Below are 22,354 nucleotides of genomic sequence, written 5' to 3'. Positions count from 1 at the left end.
CTCTCTCGCTCTCTCTCGCTCTCTCTTGCGTGCACACACACACACACACACACGTTACTAAAATTTGTTTAACCATTTGAAATTAAGCTGCAGACACCATGCTCTTTTACCTCTAAATACTTCAGTATGTATTCCCTGAGAATAAGGACAGTTTCTTTCGTAACCAAAGTACAATGACAAAATCAGGACGTTTGTACTGATTCAATACTATTATACACTCTGCTGTCTATATTCAAATTTTATCAGTTGCCCTAAAAGCATTCTTTTTTCTGGTCCAGGATCCATTCTAGGGTCATACATTGCCTTCAGTGGTCCTATCTTTTTAGTCTTCTCTCATCTGGAAAAGTTCTCGAGTCTTTTTTTATCTTTTAGAACAATGTATTGTAGAAATGAAGAGCACAGGCTAGTTATTTGGTAAAATATCCTTCTATTTAAGTTTGATGTCTCCTTGTGGTTAAATTCAGATCATGCATCTGGGACAGAAGTATCAGAGAAATGATGTTGCGTCTCTCCTAGTGCATCCCATTAGGAGGCAGTAGCCTCATGCTGACACCGCCAATGATGGAGGATGAACTGGCTTTCCTGAATAAGCTAGAAAGTGTGTTGTGACCTTGGCTCAGTCCCCTAGGGGCTCAGGCTCCACTTCTTGCTTCTCCCTTCACACAGTTACCTGAGCCTTAGCACAATCAAGGTCCTTGGGCAGTGGGCCTAAGCACATCTCAGCTGAACTCCCATCCAAGTGGACCTGAAAGGTGTGAGTCATGGTGGAGACAGGAAGCAGGTGGCCAAGGCCATGACTTTCCTCCTGCGCAATTGGAAACAAACTTGAAGTCCCAGCATCCCTTTGGTAACTTTTGATGGCTGTGGCAGGGCCCTAGGCTGTAATCAGCCTCTTGGCTTCTTCTCTTAAGCAACTCATGGAGAATCCTTTTTAATGCAGCTGCAACGAGGTTAGCCAAAGTCCGCATACTCAAGTGCTACAATATGGACACGAAGTAAATCCTTGTATAGTTAATGAAAACAACATTTTGCACTTCCGTACTGCTTTATCTTTTTGCATAGCCATTTTCCCATTTCCCCTTGTGATAACCCTGTGAAAGAGACAGGACAGGCTAATGTTTCCATTTTACAGATGAGAAAAAGGAGGTGCTGAGGTTAAAGACCCCAGTATGATTCAACGATTTGGAGAATGTACTGTATTAAAGATGTTCAAGATGCCTAGAAACACAGGGAAATTTCTGATTTATTTAATTTTTTTCCAGATTAGTGATTACCCTCATGGCTTTAAGCGTGGAGGCGTTTTGCTTGCAAAGTTGCTTGGAGATTGAAGGAAAATATATTTGACATATTATTTGAAAACATACCTAACATTATTGAAATAGACATTTTCCTCTGGGTTTCCAGACTTTTTTTTCTGCCCTCCTATAAGTGCTTAGAGAGGTAGTTTCATGAACAAAGCAGGGTCCTGATCCTTAAATCACAGGCACCCGTCTAAGTGGATTTTGGTAGAGTAATCAAGAGCGAACAAAAGAACTGTAGGAGCACAGAGAGGGTGGAAAAGACATCTGACTGAGGGAGGGGGGGAGATGGGGAACAATTTACAGACTAGGTGACATTTAAGTGGGACTTTCAAGCCTGGGTAGGCTCTTGATGGCTGGTGAAGAGAACAGGCGTTCCAGCTTTTTTAAAAAAAAAAAAAAAAATCTGCAAGAACAAAGCCACACCATCAGAAAAGCACAGGGCACATTTGGGAAAAAGCAAACCCAAACTAGAAGCCAGGTTTCTCAAAATTTCTCTCTGACTTCCTTTGGACTATAAGCTTCTTGGACCAGAGACCAAGTTTTTGTTTTCTCTAACGCAATAGTATCGCCAGCACAGCTGTATCTGTTACAAACATTTTGTTCTGTAAGGCTCCAGGGGACGAAGCAAATGAATTTCAGGTGCAAATTATTTGTATTGTTAAGCAATATGTGTGTTTCTGTATTTCTACATATCAATCAACAAAAACAGAATGTTGAGAGAATTCCTTTTCCTGAACATTGTGGTACCCATACAAGAAAATAGCTTTTGAATACTAAGTTAATGGAGGGCAGACGTACAGAAGTTCATACCTAGGGGCCTAGTTCTCTGGATTCTCTCCTTAGCCTGTGTCTCATCCAACCCATTCCAAGTCAAAGCAGCTGCAAGTGAAGTCTCCTCCCACTTCTATCCCTAGGCCTGTCCCCTCTTCCTCTGAGATAACAGTCTTCTCTGATAATTATCTCCACTAACCAATGAATTGCACTGAAGGGTCTGTTACACGAATGACTAAGACCAGAGTGGGAGCTCCCACTGTGGCTTAGCAGGTTAAGGACCCAACATAGTGTCCATGAGGATGCAGGTTTGATCCCTGGCCTCTCTCAGTGGATTAGGGATCCGGTGTTGTGACAAGCTGTGGTGCAGGTTGCGGATGCTGCTCGGATCCTACATTCCTGGGGCTGTCGCATAGGCCAGCAACTGAGATCCAGCTGCAATTTTCGACCCCTAGTCCAGGAACTTCCATATGCTGCAGGTGCTGCCATAAAAAGAAAAAAAAAAAAAAAAGGACCAAGGGTGAATCCTGAAGGCCAATGGTTTGCTGTGGTTAGACTCAAAGTAGCTTCGGTAATGAAAAGGGCCTTGTGTGCTGCTTGAAAAATGCCCAGGGAATTCACTGACTGGGCAATGCCTGCCTTCTTTCCTTTGCTTTGGTGTAAGGAGAAAGAACAAAATGCAATGATCCAAGTTATCTTTAATAGAATTTTAGAGCTAGAAGGAACCTTAAAGATATTATAGTCTACATCTTCCTCAATTTTCAGATATAGAAGCAAAAACCCTGAAAGGGGAAGTTAGGTTTAGGACCTGTGTCTCCTGACTCTTAATCCTGTGCTCTTTCTACTACAGTGGATTTGCATTATGTGTAAATTGAACTTACGGAATTCATCAATGGTCATGATCTAGTCATAAAACTACTACAAAACTATCTCTTACATTTGTGCACATCATTACATACTATTACTGTGTACACTATACACTGATACAGGCATATTGCTGTGTAGGGTTACCAGCTCAGGAATCATTATAAACAGTATTCAGTTGTCAATATAAAGGATTTTCAAAGGTACTGTTTTTAAAAATAACATCTTATTGAAATAAAATTCACCTTTTCAGAGAGTACAGTTTAGTGGTTTTTAGAATAATCACAAAGATGTGCAAGAAGGTATTCAACACCTTTAAAAGAAATCCTCTGCCCATTAGTAGTCACAGCCCCTTCCCTGTCCACCCCACCCCCTGGCAACTACTAATCTACTCTCTGTTTCTATGAGTTTACATAGTCTGAACATTTCATATAAATTTTCCTCTAAGTACTGCTTTAGCTGCATCCCATAACTTTTGGTATATTGTTATTTCATTTTCCTTTATCTCAAAGTATTTTCTAATTTCCGTGGTGATTTTCTTCTTTAACTCATTGACTATTTAGCAGTATGTTGTTTGATTTCCACATGTTTGTGAATTTCCCAAATATCTTTAGGTTATTGCTTTCTAATTTAATTCTACTGTAGTTAAAGAATGTACTTTGTATGATTTCAGTACTTTTAGATTTATTGAGACTAATGTTATGGCCTAACATATGAACTGTCATGCAGAGCATAACATAGGACCTTGAGAAGAATATTTATTCTGCTATTGTTGGATGCAGTAGATTAGATGTGTAATTATTTTTGTGTCTGACATTCTCTTTCCTGCTTGGTCTTCTGCCTATTCTATCCATTACAGAAGGTGGGGAATTGAAGTTATCAACTATTATGGTTCAATTGTTTATTCCTCTCTTCAATTTAATCATTTCTTGCGTCATGTATTTTTGGTGCTCTGTTGTCAAGGCATATATGTATATACATATATATAATATTTTATCATTATAAAATCTCTCTTTGTATCTAGTAACAAGTTTTGTCTTAAAGTCTAATTTTTCTGATATTAGTATAGCCATGCCATCTCTCTTTTTTGGTTGCTAACTGCATGGTAAATCTTTTTCATACTTTTACTTTAAACCTATTTGCATCTCTGAATCTAAATTATGTCTCTTCTAAACTGCATATTGCTGATTCATGTATTTTTTTTAAAAAATCCACTTTGCCAATCTTTGCCTTTTCATTTGAGTACTTAATCTACTTATGTTTAATGTAATTATTGGTAAGGTAGGAATTAGATCTACCATTTGATGTTTTCTGTATGTTGTGTCTTTTTCGTCCCTTGATGCCTGGACTTCTGCCTTTTTTGCCTAAAATAGATATTTTTCTAGTGTACCATTTTAGTATTTTTACTAATTTTATTTTGATTTATTTTCTTAGTGGTTGCCCTAGGGATTACAATTAACATCTTAACAAAAACTACTTTTTAAAATTTATTTGATTATTTACTGAAGTATAGTTAATTTACAATGTGTTACTTTCAAGTATACAGCAAAGTGATTCAGATATATATATATATTCTTTTCCAGATTCTTTTCCATTATAGGTTATTACAAGATTTTAAATATAGTTCCCTGTGTTTTACAGTAGCTATTTCTGGTTTACCTGTTTTATATATAGTAGTGTGTATATGTTAATCCCAAATTCCTAATTTATCTCCCAACCCTTCCCTCTCCCCTTTGGTAACAATAAGTTTATTTCTATGTGAGTTTATTTCTGTTTTGTAAATAAGTTCATTTGTATCATTTTTTATATTCCGCATATAAGTGAAATCCTATATTTGTCTTTGTCTGACTTACTTCACTTAGCATGATAATCTCTAGGTTCATCCATGTTGCTGCAAATGGCATTATTTCATTCCTTTTATGGCTGAGTAATATTCCATTGTATTAATATATATTGACTGTAGCTTTGTAGTATAGTCTGAAGTCAGGGGCCTGGATTCCTCCGGCTCTGTTCTTCTTTCTCAAGATTGCTTTGGCTACTTAGGGTCTTTTGCGTTTCCATACATATTAAAATTTTTTTGTACTACTTCTGCAAAAAATGCCGTTGGTAATTTGATAGGGATTGCAATGAATCTGTAGATTGCCTTAGGTAGTATGGCCATTTTTGCAATATTTATTCTTCCAATCCAAGAACACAGTATATCTTTTCATCTGTCTGTATCATCTTTAATTTCTTTCATCAATGTCATAGTTTTCATAGTACAGATCTTTTGCTTCCTTAGGTAAATTTATTCCTTAGGAATTTTATTCTTTTTGATGTGAGGGTAAATGGGATTGTTTCCTTAATTTCCATTTTTATCTTTCATGTTTAGTGTATAGATTTGCAATAGATTTCTGGGTATTAATTTCATATCCTGTAACTTTACCAAATTCATTAATGAGATCTAATAGTTTTCTGGCAGCATCTTTAGGATTTTCTATGTATGATATCATGTCATCTGCAAAGAGTGACAGTTTTACCTCTTCTTTTCCAACTTGGTTCCCTTTTATTACTTTTTCTTCTCTGCTGTGGCAAGGATTTCCAAAAGTATGTTGAATAAAAGTGATGAGAGAGGACATCCTTGTCTTGATCCTGATCTTGGAGGAAAGGCTTTCAGCTTTTCACCATTGAGTATGATGTTAGCTATGGGTTTGTCATATATGGTCTTCATCATGTTGAGGTAGGTTCCTTCTATGCCCACTTCCTAGAGAGTTTTTATCGTAAAGGGGTGTTGGATTTTATCAAAAACTTTGCCTGCATCTATTGATATGATCACATGGTTTTTATTCTTCATTTTGTTAATGTGGTGTATCACACTGATATGCAGATATTGAAAAATTTTTGCATCCCTGAAATAAATCCCATTTGATCATGGTGTATGATCCTTTTAAAGTATTGTTAGAGTCAGCATGCTAATATTTTGTTGAGGATTTTTGCATCTATGTTCATCAGTGATATTGACCTGTAATTTTCTTTTTTTTTTTGTGATTCCTTCATCTGGTTTTGGTATCAGGGTGATGGTGGACTCATAAAATGAGTTTGTAAGTGTTCCTTCCTCTGAAATTTTTTGAAATAGTTTCAGAAGGATAAGTGTTAATTCTTCTCTAAATGTTTGATAGAATTCACCTGTGAAGCCTTCTGGTCTTGGACTTTTGCTTGTTGGGAGTTTTTAAATTACTGATTCAATTTCAGTACTGGTAATCGGTCTGTTCATATTTTCCATTTCTTCTTGGTTCAGTCTTGGGGGATTGTACCTTTCTAACAATTTGTCCATTTCTTCTAGGTAGTCCATTTCATCAATGTATAGTTACTCATAGTAGTCTCTTATGATCCTTTGTATTTCTGCAGTGTAGGTTGTAACTTCTTTTTCTTTTCTGATTTTATTGATTTGGGCCCTCTCTCTTTTTATCTTGATGAATCTGACTAAAGTTTTATCAATTTTGTTTATCTTTTCAAAGAACCAGGTTTAGTTTCATTGATTTTTCTGTTATTTTTTAGTCTCTATTTCATTTATTTCTGCTCTGATCTTTTATTTCTGTCCATCTACAACCTTTGGATTTTGTTTGTTCTTATTTCTTTAGTTATTTTAGGCATAAGGTTAGGTTGTTTATTTGATATTTTTCTTGTATCACTCTAATCTTCCCTCTTAGAATGCTTTTGCTGCATCTATAGGTTTTGGGTCATCATGTTTTCATTTTCATTTGTTTCTAGGTATTTTTTAATTTCCTCTGACTTCTTCAGTTGTTCCTTGGTTCTCTAGTGGCGTATTGTTTAGCCTCCACTAGTTTTTGAGGGGTTTTTGAAATTTTTTTTCTTACAGTTGATTTCTGGCCTCATAGCATTGTGGTCAGAAAGGATGCTTGATTTGATTTCAGTTTTCTTAATTATCCTGAGTCTTGCTTTTTCGCCCAAGATGAGTTCTATCCTGGAGAATGTTCCATGTGCACTTGAAAAGAATGTGTGTTCTGCTGCTTTGGGATGGAATGTTCTATCAATATTAATGAAGTCCATCTGATCTAATGTATCATTTGAGACCACTGTTGCCTTATTAATTTTCTGTCTGGATGATCTGCCCATTGATATAAGTGGAGTGTTAAAGTCCCCCACCATTGTTGTGTACTGTCAACTTCTCCTTTTATGTCTGTTAACATTTGCCTTATAAATTGAGGTGCTCCTATGTTGAGTACAGATATATTAATATCTTCTTCTTGGATTGATCCTTTGATCATCGTGTTGTATCTTTCTTGATCTTTTTATTTTAAAGTCTATTTTGTCTGATATAAGTATTGTAACTCTTGATTTACATTTGCTTGAATACCTTTTTCTATTCCCTCAATTTCAGTCTGTATGTGTCTGTAGATCTGAAGGGACTCTCTTGTAGATAGCAAATATACAGATCTCATTTTGTATCCATTCAGCCAGTCTATATCTTTTGGTTGGAACATTTAGTCCATTTACATGTAAGGTGATGATTGATAGGTATGTTCTTATTGCCATTTTGATAATTGTTTTGGATTTGTTTTTGTAGGTCTGTTTTCCTCCTTTCGTTTTCTTCTCATGATTCAATGACTATCTTTAGTGTTATGTTTGGTTTCCTTTTTCTTTTTTGTGTGTATATCTATTATAAACTTTTGTTTTGCTGTTACCATGAGTCTGTAATTACATGTGCTTATTTTAAGTTACTGATCTCTTTTCAAATCAGTTTTCTAAGAAATTTTGTTTGGTTGTATAGAGTTACAGTTCCAAATCCTGTGTATGGCCTGGTTGTTTTGGACAGCCACCCAATGTAAAAAAAAAAAAATGTTTCCTTAAACTCATGGATTTCGAAATTAAACTTATGGTTACCAATGGGGAAACTGTGGGGGCAAGGGATAAATTGGGAGGATGGGATTAACACATATCCACTACTATGTATACAATAGATAACTAACAAGGGCCTACTGTTATGGCATAGAGAGGTCTACTCAATGTTCTCTAATAACCTATATGGGAAAAAAGAATGGGTATATGTATAACTGAGTCACTTTACTCGACACCTGAAAGTAATACAACATTATAAATCATCTATAATAAAAATTTTAAAAATAAAGATTGAAAAATGTTTCTTACATTTTTAAAGGATTGTAAAAGAAACAAAACCCAAATAAATAAACTGTGTAACAAAGAAAATATGTGTCCATCAAAGGGAACCTAAAATATTTACTGTGTAGCTCCTTACAGAAAGTTTGCCAATGCCTGATTTACAGTGTAGGGATGGTAGGTTGGTGAGAAGTGAGTCTATTTGCTATAGTTACTTTGTTGTGGTTTTTAATGATTCAGTCTTTCTTTGAGCATCCTCAGAGCTGGTAGACCTTATAGATTGTACATTCTGCATTTTCTTGATGAGAAAACCAAGACTCAAAGACTCGTGCAATGTGCCAGTACCACTTAACCAGGACTAAAACCTCGGGTTTCTGAATATATGTTGCTCTTCTTTCCATTCTAAATGGCCTAACATAGTTCCTGCTCCTTCCTCATTTTCACTTCGAGCTCTACTTCAGGGAGAAGCTGCATTCTCTAATTTTCATGGACAATCCTCTACTGAAGTTCTCTGTTTCCATGATTCTAAAGAGAGTCTCTTAAATATCCACAGATTTGACCCTAAGTTTTCCAGTTTCCTTTAGTGTCTTGCTGATAATGTGAATGAAAACAGTGATTTCAAACTCTGCTTCATTTGCAGATGAGTGAGATTCTGCCTCCCCCATGTCTGGTTCATTCAAAACAGCTGCACTTTTTTTTTTTTTCTTTATTTCATGTATTTGGCTTCCAAGCGAATGGAGAATTTTTTTTAAATTTATTTATTTTTCCACTGTACAGCATGGGGACCAAGTTATACATACGTGTATACATACTTTTTCCTCCCATTGTTGTGTTGCGATGTAAGTATCTAGACGTAGTTCTCAATGCTACACAGCAGGATCTCATTGTAAATCCATTCCAAGAGCAATAGATTGCATCCGCTAACCCCAAGCTCCTGATCCTTCCCACTCCCTCCCTCTCCCCCCAGGCAGCCACAAGTCTATTCTCCAAGTCTATGATTTTCTTTTCTGTGGAAATATTCATTTGTACTGTGTATTAGATTCCAGTTATAAGTGAAATCATATGGTGTTTGTCTTTCTCTTTCTGACTTATTTCACTCAGTATGAGAGTCTCTAGTTCCATCCATGTTGCTGCAAATGGCATTATGTCTGTCTTTTTTATGGTTGAGTAGTATTCCATTGTGTATATATACCACGTATTCCTAATCCAATCATCTGTTTATGGACATTTGGGTTGTTTCCATGTCTTGGCTATTGTGGATAGTGCTGCAATGAACATGCGGGTGCATGTGTCTTTTTTAGGGAAAGTTTTGTCTGGATGTATGCCCAAGAGTGGGACTGCTGGGTCATATGGTAGTTCTATGTATAGATTTCTAAGGTACCTCCTGAATGGAGAATTTTAAAGAGAAGCAAGAGAGAAATTGAGAGAGATATTTGAAAAGTACTTATTTAGACAATGGGTGAAGTAAATCCAAGAGTAATCATAAGGATCTCCAAATAGAGCTGTGGGAACAGTGGGAAAAAACCAATGCCATACCATCTCATCTCCTCCCGACATAGACAAGGCTTGGGGCAGTATTGGACGCATTAATCCTAATTCCTGGTGGAATATGGAAGCATCAGGAAATAAATTGGAATTAGATAATGGGGTACAGTTTCTGGGTTAGCTATTTATTCAGGGCCTGGCAGCAGTCTGGGAGCCTGAAATGAACCCACATATGTATATCCACAACTTATTTTTTTATTTTATTTATTTATTTATTTATTTTTGCTTTTTAGGGCCATACTCTCATGGCATATGGAGGCTCCCAGGCTAGGGGTCAAATTGGAGATGTAGCCACTGGCCTATGCTACAGCCACAGCAACGCCAGATCTGAGCCACATCTGCGACCTACACCACAGCTCACAGCAATGCCAGATCCTTAGCCCACTGGGTGAGGCCAGGGATCAGACCCGCAACCTCATGGTTCCTCGTTGGATTCATTTCCATTGTGCCACAATGGGAACTCCCACAACTGATTTTTTGATAAAGGTACAAAAGTCCGTCTATTGAAGAAAGACAGCTTTTTCAAAAAATGGTGCTGGAGCAATTGGATATCCCTAGGCAAAAAAAAAAAAAAAAAAAAAAGACCCCTAACCTAATCTTCGTATCGTACATAAAAATAACTCAAAAATGGATTGCAGGTGTAAATGTAAAACATTTAAGAAAGGAAACATAGGAGATAATCTTCTGATCTTTGGCTAGGTCAGGAGTTCTTAGATTTGACAACAAAAATGCAATCTGTAAAAGAAAAAAAAATGATATACTGGATAAATTGGACCTCATCAAAATTAAAAACTTTTGCTCTGTCAAAGACCATGCAAAGGTTATGAAAAGACAAGCTACAGACTGCAAGTCACATATCTAAGCAATACCATTTATAGAATGTAAAAATAACTGTTAAAACTCAACAATAAGAAAAATCCAATTAGAAAATGGACAAAAAACATGAAGGAATATTACTGAGGAATCTTCTTCAATTGAACGTGAGAGAAATTATGGATGTCAACTATGCATGTGAAAAGATGTTTAATGTCATTAGTCATCAAGGAAATACAAATTAAAACCGCAATGGGATATCACTACAAACCAACAAGACTGACTAAAATTGAAAGTAGCGAAAACACCAAATACTGGTGAGGATATAAAGAAACTGGATCACTAATAATTCTCTGGTGTGAATGTAAATGACACAGTCATTCTGGAAAACAATATGGCCATCCTTATAAAACTAAACATGCCATTAATATACAACTTAGAAGTTATACTCTTGAGCGTTTATCCCAGAGAAATGACAACTCTGTTCATACCGAAACCTGTACGTGGATGTTTCTAACTGCATTATTTGTAATAGCCTAAAACTGAAATAATCCCACCTGCCCTTCACGCAATGAATGGTTAAACTGGGGTACAACCACGCTATGGAATGTTGCTCAGCAATATGAAGGAGTGAACTACTGATATAGGCAACAACATGGTGGATCTCCAGGGAAGTATGCTGATGGGAAAGGGCAATCACAAAAGGTGATTGCATACTGTATGCTTCCATTTATACAACATTCCTGAAATGACAAAACTGTAGAGGTGGGAAACAGAACATTGGTTGTCAAGGCCTAGGGAATGGGGGAGGGGTGGGTGTAACTACAAAGGGGGAGCACGAGGGAGCCCTTTGGTGAGCCTATAGTTCTGTAACGTGACAGTGATGATGGTCACACAAATATAGACATATGGTTAAAATTGCATAGGACTGTACTACACACTCACACACACACAAGTGTTGGAAAAACTAAGATGTTACCATTGGGGGAAGCTGAAGGAAGGGTACATTTCACCATGTACTTCAACTTCCTGTGAGTGTATCATTATTTCAAAATAAAAATTAGAGAAAATATTAGTTTAAAAGTTAAAAAATAGCAATCATATAGTCTTGCCCATTTCAGAACCCAAGATGTAAAGAGAGTAGGGAGTTCCCATTGTAGCTCAGTGGTTAGCCAATCCGACTAGGAACCATGAGGTGGCGGGTTCCGTCCCTGGCCTCGCTCAGTGGGTTAAGGATCCGGCGTTGCCGTGAGCTGTGGTGTAGGTCGAAGATGCAGATCTGGTGTTGCTGGGGCTGTGGTGTAGGCCGGCGGCTACAGCCCCCATTAGACCCCTAGTCTGGGAACCTCCATATGCTGCGGGAGCGGCCCTAGAAAAGACATACATACACACACACACAAAAAAAAAAAAAAAAAAAAAAAGAAAAGAAAGAAAAGAAAAGGAGAGTTAACTTTATCCCTTATTTTCTTACAGGACCTGTACCTGCCTCTGTCCTTGGATGACTCAGACTCACTTGGAGATTCCATGTGAAGGAGGATAGTGTTCAGAGTCCAGAGTACAAATCCAAGCTTACCATTACAATAGGGTACTTCTGCTCAAGTGTCCAACAGGGCTATTGGTGCTTTCAAGTTTTTATTTTGTTGTTGTTGTTGTTGTTATTTTTTAAAACACACTGTAATAGGTTGGGTTTATTTTCCTGTGATATCTCCTCTGGGCCACTGATCCACAGTTACCAATTAGAAGAGATAGATTGATAACCATCCTTTGGGGTAACTTTTCCAGGGATGCAAACTATGCTAGTCCATGACCTTTCTATTGAATGCTTAGGCACCTGCTTTATTTTTCCCACCTCGCTTTGCTCTCGACAGTCTTCCTTCTGTAGAGGGTTGTTTCTATACATAGCACTTAAGATACGTGTGTGGAAAAAAAAACTCATTGGCAAATCCAAAAGTGACAAACACAAGTGTCCCTTGCCTCCCCATCTCAAGAATGCTGGAGGATGCTGAGAGGATGGCAAGGCATCTCCCCAGCCTGGCTCTTCACTCCTGATTGAGCCCCCAGTTTGTTGTCTAGCACCAATTCTGGCTGTCAAGGGGGAGAAACACCAGCAACTTGTCATTCTGACACCAGATGCTTAGGACCTCGGTGCAGGGCTAACTGAAAGAGCCTGGGCAAAATTGGAAAACACTGTAGACATTTCAGTAGTGTTTATAAAGCACAGTGAATTCCTTGTCAGCATCTCCACTGGGGCAATTTAGAATCAATAAGCAATTAATAAGAGCTGGAGGTGAGGGACTTTTCATATGCCTAATTCCTCTAGGAGGCTGTCTCACATAGCGAGTTACGACACAAACTGTACGGTATCCATCTATCTCTGTTCTATTGAATGCCTTGTAAACAGCCAACACTGAAAACACTGTGAGAATTTGTTTTCAGGTCTGACACCTTTCGGTCGCTTTTTATAGCAAGAAACCAATATCCTTTTTATAAAACCTCGTGTCTGTATTTCAGGAGCATACTCTTCAGGCTCCTTTTTTATAAACTGGTGACTTTTCTTTTGTCTAAAAAACACATGCAGAAAATTTACCAAAAAAAATGCAGAAGAATAACGTAGTTTAGAAATCATGCTGTCACTGCCAAACAGAAACCTCCAGAAAAATCAAAATGAATAGCAGAGGCCAATTCAATAGAATCAGACTTTTGATAACTTTTTAACAGCTATGCTTACATTAATAATTTCAGTGTGGACCAGACATTCTAATTATATTTTAAATGAAATGTTATGGCATATTTTAAGCAGCTCTTTTTTATCTATAATCCTGATATTTCATACTGAAGACACAGAGTCCTTTCACTTGTCTTTAACACTAGAAAGGATTTCTCTTTGCTAAGGACTGATGATTTGAAGTAGTTCTCAGTCTTTGAGGTACAGGTTTATAACACTGCTTTTTGTCTCTAATCATAGCCCATAATGGCAAATACAACTAAATTTAAGTGAAAGCCATGCATGCCAATTCCGTGTTTACTTTTAGCAGATAAAATGAAGATGTCCTTATTTCTTTGTAATTTTTCAAATAGTTGGAGCAGTGCAACATTCGCAGCCAAGCTTCTGTTTGGCTATTGAATGACTTGCATTTGTTCTTCCACTTTAACTGGAATGAGCTTGCCCTGTGTGTGTGCGTGTGCATGCGTGCGTGCGTGCACTTGTGTGTGTGTGTGTGTGTGTATGTGTGTGTGTGTGCATCTGCTTCATAATTAGGAGATATTACAGGACACCCCCAATATAGATCAGTGGCAACTTGGCATTGCTGATGTGTACTGTGTAGGAGGAAACTCAGTGGTGGAAGGGGAGACCAGATGCCCCTAGACAAGCTTCAGAGATGCTTAGCTACAAGAAACATTTTTTGGTTCAAGGAAAGTTTAGTTGATGGTAGTACTGATTCCTGGTAAAACTGGTCATTGAAGAACCCTAAATTGTGAGAAGCTCCTTTTGCCCCTCTCCATTATTTGTAGGCTATTAGAAACCATTGAGAAGTCCATTTTATGTCCCCCTATTTCCTAGAAGCTCAAGATTTGCTTAGTGCCTCCCAGATCAATTTTTAGTTAATTGGGAAAAAGTGGTACTTGGGATGAAGGATGTACAGAGTAGTAGGAAGTCTAGAAACAGACTTCAGGCCAGATCCCCAGAGATTTCGCCCATTGTCTTTCTCTAGATCTCATTTAGTCTAATTCCTTCTATTTAAGATGAAACTGAAGCTGAGGCAGCCAAATGACCTGCTGATCAAGACCAGGACCAGTGCAGGAACTCAGATTTCCTTATGTCTAGGCCCTATGCTACCACTCTGAGCATTTCCTTGCTTGTGGAATATATACCATTAGAAAATACTCAGTGGGAGTTCCCGTCATGGAGCAGTGGTTAATGAATCTGACTAGGAACCACGAGGGTGCAGGTTCGTTCCCTCGCCTCTTTCAGTGGGTTAAGGATCCGGCGTCACCGTGAGCTGTGGTGTAGGTCACAGACGTGGCGCGGACCCTGCGTTGCTGTGGCTCTGGCATAGGCTTGCGGCTACAGCTCCAATTAGACCCTTAGCCTGGGAACCTCCATATGCCACCACTGCAGCCCTAGAAAAAAAAGCAAAAAGACAAAAAAAAAAAAAAATCCCCAAAAAACCAGGAAAATATTCAGTGGACATATTTTTTTTAGAATGATCCTTCAACCAACAATCTTCTATAATGATAATAGGATTTCCACCTTCTTAAAAAAATTGATTATAAGGAACTGTTTCTTCTTCAGAGGGACAGTCCCGCTTCAGAGGGACTCGGTATAGTTCAAAATTCAAGCCTTTAATGATTACATTTTAAATTGGCCCATTTTCAAGGCAAAAAAAATAATAATAATAAGTTCGTTTGAAACTGAGCACCTTCGGCCCCATCCTTCGTTCCCAATCTTACCCAATCCAGTTTTACCACAAAAGTCCCATTATGTTCCTCCTACATAGTCAGCAATGCGCGAGCCATTCAGCAAGTTTTTACTGTTAATCTCCCCATTTTCCCTCCCTCTTTCACACACACACACACACACACACACACACACACACACACATGAGAGAGAGACACACACACACGGAGACACACACACACACACACACACCATCCATCTGTTGCTTGTTCCTACCTCCTGATTTTTCTCCCTTACAGAAATAGAAATAGGGACAAAGAAGGGGAAAATGTATATATGGGGGCTGGGCTGAACAACTTCATAAGTAGTGTTAACTAGGGGTAAATTGAGAGAAAAGTTCCTTTTCTCTTCACTGTTTTGGAAAGGATAGCCATTAGCATGACTGCTTTGTGTCCTTACGGATTTTAGTATTAGCCTAGATTGAATCATAGAGTTTTCTAGTTGGAAGGAACCTTAAGATCATATCATCTACTCCACATTCCTCATTTTCAGGCCAGGAACGGAGATGCAGAGGTAAAGTAATTTCCCCAAGGTCACACAGCTGGCTAGGGGCAGGGCTGGGATTAGAACCCACAGCTCCTGGCTCTTATTCCAAAGCCTTTTCCCACTGAACTGTATTGCCTTCCACCAGGCTCCTGAGAATTCTTTCCCAGGGTCATGTTGCATCTTGGAGCCATATGCTGCTGCCCTGATGTCAGCGGGAAATCCACCGAGCAACCTAATACGGCTCTTTCTCCCTCTGTTCACATGGTTCCCGTTCACATGGACTGCAGATGTCCCCAGAGAAATGGAGGCACTGAGGACCTACTGGAACAAGGGGGTCACTGACCTTGTCCATACAACACAGGGGATCACTGCCCCACCTTGAGGCGCCCTCAGAGCAGAGCCCCCTGTGTTGCTACCTTGTCCGAATGGGATGGGGAAGACTGCTTTCCCCTGTCAGCTCACCTCATCTCATGCTGGTTGGTCTTTGTAGGCTGAAGGAAAGGTTTCTTATTCCCAGAGCAGGGAAAGGCAGGGAGGCAGGGAAGAAGGAGGGAAGGAAGGAGGGAAGGAAGGAAGGAAGGAAGGAAGGAAAGAAGGAAGGAAGGAAGGAAGGAGGGAAACAGTAGCTTTGTTCATCCAGACTTTCTGAGATGACTTTTCAGTAGTTTTTAAACGAGTGTGCCTACCATTCCGCTGGCAGTGATTTCTTTTAAAATATGGGAGTGAGACTAGCTAGAGAAAATAACCTGGTCTTACTGTGGTTGCCCTCATCCGCAATGTGTCCATAGTCGTCCCGCCCTAATGGGAACAATTTCCAGGTATAAGCAAGGGGCTTTGTGACTCAAATGTTCCCTGCCTGATGTTAAACATTGGCTCCTTGAGTTTGCACTAAAATAGTAAGCTACGTGCTGTACACACCATGTCCGTCTTCTTGTGTACACGGCTCCCGGGGCCCTTCCAGGGCAGAAACAGGGCAACAAGTTTTCTTCCTGGGAACCAGTATTCATTAGTTCAGTTCCAAAAGACCTCCTCTGGGCTTACCCCACTCCTCAGGAAATTCGCTCTCCCTCCTCCTTCTCCTCCTCAATCAGAAGTAACCAAGGAACCTTCAAGGGGATGTGTTGTATCTGAAGAAGGCAAGAAGAAGGGGTCTGAGCCTCTAGAGCCTTCACTGAATCACCCAACCCAAGTCAGACCAGCAGTCCAGTGCTTGCCTTGGCCAACACTCTGTTTACTTCTTAGAACTTTTGGTACTTTGGATGGACCTGTCCCTAGTCCCCCTCAGATTTGTTTCTAAAGAGCTTATTTAAAAAAAAAATACATCTCCCTTGGACAAGGGAGCAAGCATGCCCATATCTCCAAAACAAGCTCCAGCCCACTGATGAGAATGTTCCCAAAGAGCAGTGTACCTCAAACACATCTATGCCAAGAGACCTCCCCAGACAGAGGCACTGAGACAATGGGGTTTGAACGACTTCCTTCACTGTCCAGTTTGCTATGGAAATAAAAAGCATTGGCAATTTCTTTAAAAGAAAAAAAAGGCCATTGGATCCTGTCCTTGGCCACATGGGGCCACTTGGATCTCCAAGACTAGGCCTCACTCGTATATTGCCTTTACTGCATGAAAGGATTTGGCTTCTAGGCCTAGGCTGGCTTCCTAAGTAAACCGTCGGCATTTTGAAGCTTATCTGGGACTGAAGAGGGGTTAGCATTCTCTATTTTGGAACCAGGAACCTAGAGAGGATAAAGGCCTAGCCATAGATATGCCAAAAGTGATCCGGGACCTCTTGTCTGGAGCTTTGCCATTGCTGGGCTTCCTGGGTCTCTCTCCAGGTGTGGAAGTTCAAGGCTGTCACACTCCTGCCTCCACCTAAGAAGGGGACCCCATATGTTGCCTTATCCACTCTTTTATGATTCCATCCGGGGTTTCCATTTTCTTGCAGGTGTGACCACCTGGAGCAAGCAGACTGCATCGATTCCTCTTGCGTACCTTTTGGCTGGAGGTACACCATGCCAACAGGTTCTCTGACTTTTGGTGGCCCAGATCCAGTCCAGTGCCATGAGCACTCAATGGATTGCCTTGGCCCTGAACACTGTAATCATAGACCAAGACAACATGAATCACTTCTTAAAAATAAATTCCTGATTTTATTTTTCCTCTGGCTAGCAAAACTCACTTCCCTAGCAGGGAAAAGGCTGGAGGTTCTTGCCACACAGCAGCCAAAATATATATTCAGGGAGGACAATGCATTTCTAAACCCACAGAGCCCTGGCTCCAATGGGCAAGCTACTGTGGGCTCAGACTTAGCAGATTCTTCTAGCCCTTCCACTTTTTCTTTCCAGAGACAAGGAAGCTCCTTCTCCATCATCCTGTCTTTCAGTATGTCTGGTTAGAGAATTTTCTCCTTCTATCTTTTCAGGAAAGGGTGACTTCCTCCTCTGTCTCTCCCACCCTGGTCCCCAAGCTTGTCTCCATCCCCAAAAGACCTGGGGTGGTCTTTATACCCAGCCTCCTGGTGTTGCTTCCTGCTTTCTGTTAAGAAGCCATGTAGGCCTCCCATCTGGCCTAGGCAGTGAGATGCTTGTTGTCATAGGACAAGGCTCTAGGACCTCCCCTTCTAACTGCCCAACTTTTTATTCCTTAGCTCATAGGCTTCACCATCTTCTGGAATCAGAAGCAGTCTTGTCTTACCTTGGATACCTGAAGCTAGGGGAGTATAGAATTCTCATTGGGAATTAAGGCATCTTCTTTTCCTGATTAGTAGGACAGGCTAGTTGGGAGAGATCAGTGGCACAACAGAAGTCAGAGCAGACATCCTGTGAACTAAGGCAAAGACTGGGAGGCATTGGAACTTTTCGTTCAGGGGTTAACAACGAGGAAATCCACGGCTTTCTGCCACTCTCTTCCTTACCTCCCCTTGTATCTCTTGTCTTTTCTTTCTCTCTCCAGTTCACCATATTTGCTCTCTGTTTTATCCCTCTCTCTTTCTGCAGTACAAACCTCTCTCCTCTGTCCTCTGCAATCCTTCTCTCTCTCTCTCTCTCTTTTTTTCTCTCCCTTTTAATGTTTTACCTTCCTCCTTATTGAGGTGTTGGGCCTATGCCTCTTCTTAGCCCCTTGACCTTGCCTTGGTCATGAGGAGTTGTTTCCAGACTCAGCAAGCCCTGAGCCTGCCCAAGTCCAGTCAGAAGTGTGTTCGTGGGGATCAATCCGATCCTGGCCCTTTCTTCCACATTTTCAGTTGTAATTCCCCAAAGCAGATCCTCCCAAGCAGGTTCCTTATTGCTCACGTATCTTTGGGTCATCGCCTTCCAAGTATTGTACAGAATACCTTGTGGAGCAGTGAAACGTGCTCAGAGAAGTAATCAGCTGAACTGGAAGATCCACCTAGGGATTCATATCAGCTAAATACTAGTGGTTGATTTTGTTTAATTTGCTCATAATTTTAAAAGCTGCAATATAATATAAGGAGAGACCAGAGGTAATTTCTCCTGTCATTTGGTTTAGCTGGGGGTGGGGTGGGGGGACAGTTTCTTTAAAGTTTGACCATTATACCATAAGCCCTCTATAGTATGTTTGGGGCTTGCCGAGTGTTGACTTTTTCAAGCTGAACTGATAGGCAATTGGGGTTGCTTTAAATGTTCAGTGTATTTAGCAACTCCATAAAAAGAAACGTTCACTTAATTGACTTGTGCTTTTCCTTCTGTTACTAAATTCAGCTAAACATTTCCTATTGACACCAACTGTTCATGATCCTGTGCACGTGGTCCATATAAGAGTAATACTAGACCTAAAGAAGCTATCCTGCAGGTGCTAATTTATTCATCAGGGTGCACAGCCCTTGGGAATGTCACTGCTTAGCAATAGCATATGGAATGCCCTTTCCATTGCCATTTCTTTGTAAGTTCTCTTAAAGGGATCTGAGCAAGCAAGAGGTTTTACCTACATGTCTCCAGTCTATGGTCCTGTAATATATTGCAGCTTGAAGCCAATGATCCCTTATGACTTGTATACAACTAATGCATGTTTTAATTGAATTTTGCATTTCTCATGTGTGGTAAGTTCTTTAAAACGTTTTCGCTCACCTTTTGGTGCCATTAAACTTGTACAGAAAACGCTTTTATGGCCATTTTCAAAGGGAGAAAGTTTAAAATGGAAACAGCCCACCCTTTCTGCCCTATAGCTGTAGTTAGAACTCAGTAACTGTAGCAAAACAGCTGTAATTGGTGGTTGTAGTGTTAGAGGCGTTAGCTTGCTAGTGACTAGCTTTGGAGAGTAAATGCATGGTATTGTACATCACATTTCTTAAATAACTCATTCTAACCTCTGAAAAGAATATATTCTTCCTTGTGGTCCCTCTTCCCTCCCTCGCCTTCTCCCTCCCCCTGCTCCCTGGTGTCTTGCAGTTGTAAATAACTGATTTAGGGGCCAATAATTTTTGCCAAGTAAAGTCAGCAAAGAACAAACAAACCAAAAAGGGGGGGAGGCATTTCTCAACAGCCTCTTAGCAGTTATTAACCATTTCTCAAGGAATGGCATTGTGATCAAAGACTCAGTTCCCCTTTGCATAAAAATCAGGGGCAGGTTGGGCGCCTCTTGGGCTATTTGATGGCCTTGCAGAATTAAATCATTCTCAGGATCACACCTAATCGAAAATCAGTGGACAAAGATGTCCCTTAGCCCTGCAACAGTTTTGAGATATTCAGGGGCCCGCAGAAGGCTCTGCTTGATCAATGATGGATAATTATTTTTAAAAAAGAAAAGAAAAACAGAGCAAGACAACTGATATTTTAGGGATTTGTAGTTGCCCCTTTAGGATAGTTATGGCCAGAAAAGACAAGGACATGGGTTTATATGTATTGCTGTCGGCTTCCCAGGCAGTGCCTCGCCTGCTCTTAGGCTGTGATTCAAAAGCAAGAAGGCGGCCTCCTTTTTGGTTTGCTGTTCCCACTTGGACTGATAGGTTTGGTGAGGCCCACGTAAACCAGCTGGAGCAGACCCTTTTCATCTCCTGTGCCTGTTAATATCCCTCTTCCTCCCTTCACAATTTGATGAGGGCTTTCTTTGGTCAGAGGACTTCAAAGTCTAGAGAAGTTCCCCATGTGTATAGCGTGTTGTGAACTGTGAACGCTGCGGATTCACAGCGTTCGATACCGGGCAGCCACGGAGCTGCTCTTGCAATCATTTTGGCTCTCAAGCTCTGCTCTTCATCTCATTCTCATTTATGTGTACATTTGCAAGATGTGTGTAATGTCATTTTCCAAAAATAAAATTTGATTTCAATATTTCTGGCTGACATTCTCCTTTTTTTTTTTTAAAAGCATCGAACCAATGATCATACAACCACAAAATGTCCGAGTTGGCAGAAAAACGTAGACGTTATTTTGTCCAACCCCTTAATTTTATAGATGAGGAAGCTGAGGATCCATGTGTGATGGAAACGCCATAATCAACAATACGGCACATTTGCAAGATCTCAGCACTCCCTTCCAGAGTTGAGCAGGAATCAAATGGCCACTTTATGCTTATGATGCTTTGGCCAAGGTCAGTCTGTGCCATCAGAAGAGGTGGTCACTTCTAGTACTATGACTTCCGAGGCCCAAGAAAGACTCCATGTGGGTTCCTTGAAAATACCTCTACCCACCGCCTGCAATTCCTTTGACGGTGTAGCTCCTCTCCCTCCATAGGTTGATGGCACAGCTACTCTCTGGAAGAGGGAACACCTAAATCTCTTATGCACCCTCAGGCATAAGTGTCATCAGATAAGGTTTTATTAACAGACAACAAGGTACATGGGCATGTGATGAAGTTGATGGAGAGGGAGGGAGGAAAGGGCACTGAAAGAGGAGGCTGAGATCCTGGAAGAGTTTGACCCACCTCATAATGAGGGTCAACCCTGCAGCTCCCACCTGACCTGTGTTTGGAGAAGCAAAGATGCCAGCATCCTAGGTATTCCCAAGGACTGAGATGATTAGGGATGCTCCCTCCATACAGTATTATATCAACTAGCCCCATGACCATCACTCTGGTGGAAACAGAGAAAGTCTGTGGGGAGGACTTCTTAGTGTTCCTCATCCAAAGGAAAGTTGGATATAGGAATCAGACCGACCAGGCCAGTCTTCATCCCCACTATTATCAGGCCATTGTCACTGCTGACTTCTCTCGGTCACTTTCTCTCACCTTGGTCTATCTAGGTCTCCACCACAAGTAAGATCTTTCTAAAGGATGGGATCGAGTATGTCATTCCTCTGACCAGGAACTCATGGTACTTGCCTATTGCCCATCAGATCAAGTCCAATTCCTTTTTCATGGTTTTTATTAAGACATCTCTAGAGCATTATGTTCCAGATACCCTGCCAAGGTACCTGCCAAGACCAAGGTTTCGATCTTAGGACTCCCCAGGAATTCTAGCCTAGTGAACCTGTTGATAAATGAGTCCAGTTCAAAAGAGCAGATGCTACGGAAACACTGATGATGAGACAATTAATATCCCGGGATGATAAAGGTCAGGAAAACATCACGGAACTGGCAGCATTTGAAAACAGATTAAGGGCTTTCCAGGTGGGCGGCGAGCATTCCGAGCAGATGGAATAGCCTGAGAAATGGCCGGAAAACCCAGGCCCTGTCTGGGAACTGAAAATTACCTGAAGTGACAAGGTTCTAAGCCCCATACACAGGGTTCTGGGAGGAAAATACAAGTGCTTAGTCTGGAATTACAGTTGGGTGGTTAGACCAGGGGTTCTCAGAAGCCGGTATAGCGCCCAATGGTTGTCTGTAATAAAACGTTCACCAGATGTGGTAGAAAGAGATAACTAAAGAAATACGGTGTGGATTTTTTTTCATAGAAATAAAAGTACTCCATTTAAAGAACTAGCTTTTGTTTTGAGATCATATGCATTCAACCTTTTTGCTATGAAAGATGTTCTTTCTTCTATGAGATGTTGGTCATGGTGGAAGACATATGTGTGTGTCTTTTAGTGTCCTGGCAAGATAACA

General features: G+C 40.3%; 1 protein-coding gene across 35 annotated transcripts in view; it reads left to right on the top strand.

Annotated features, from left to right (window-relative positions):
• DCX (doublecortin) overlaps positions 1–20,643 on the top strand; it is a 327,175-nt gene extending 306,532 nt beyond the window's left edge. For 16 of the 35 annotated variants that reach the window (XM_013986338.3, XM_013986335.3, XM_085008225.1 and 13 more), the window contains one exon: positions 11,886–14,747. In XM_013986338.3, coding sequence (XP_013841792.1) covers positions 11,886–11,914 — 29 coding nt within the window. In that variant the 3' untranslated portion in view covers positions 11,915–14,747. Of the gene's footprint in view, positions 1–9,955; positions 10,217–11,885 lie in introns of those variants that run through there. The other 19 variants (XM_013986336.3, XM_013986332.3, XM_085008214.1 and 16 more) reach the window with 3 other exon arrangements.
• Positions 20,644–22,354: the final 1,711 nt, after the last annotated feature.

Source organism: Sus scrofa, chromosome X (genome assembly GCF_054392235.1).
Source record: "Sus scrofa isolate SSC_HxYL_T2T_F1_AM1 chromosome X, Sscrofa_HxYL_maternal_Yorkshire_Landrace_v2.0, whole genome shotgun sequence".
In the NCBI taxonomy this organism is placed as follows: Eukaryota; Metazoa; Chordata; class Mammalia; order Artiodactyla; family Suidae; genus Sus; species Sus scrofa.
Note: the sequence above shows the minus strand (reverse complement) of the source record. Positions and strands in the feature narration are given on the sequence as shown.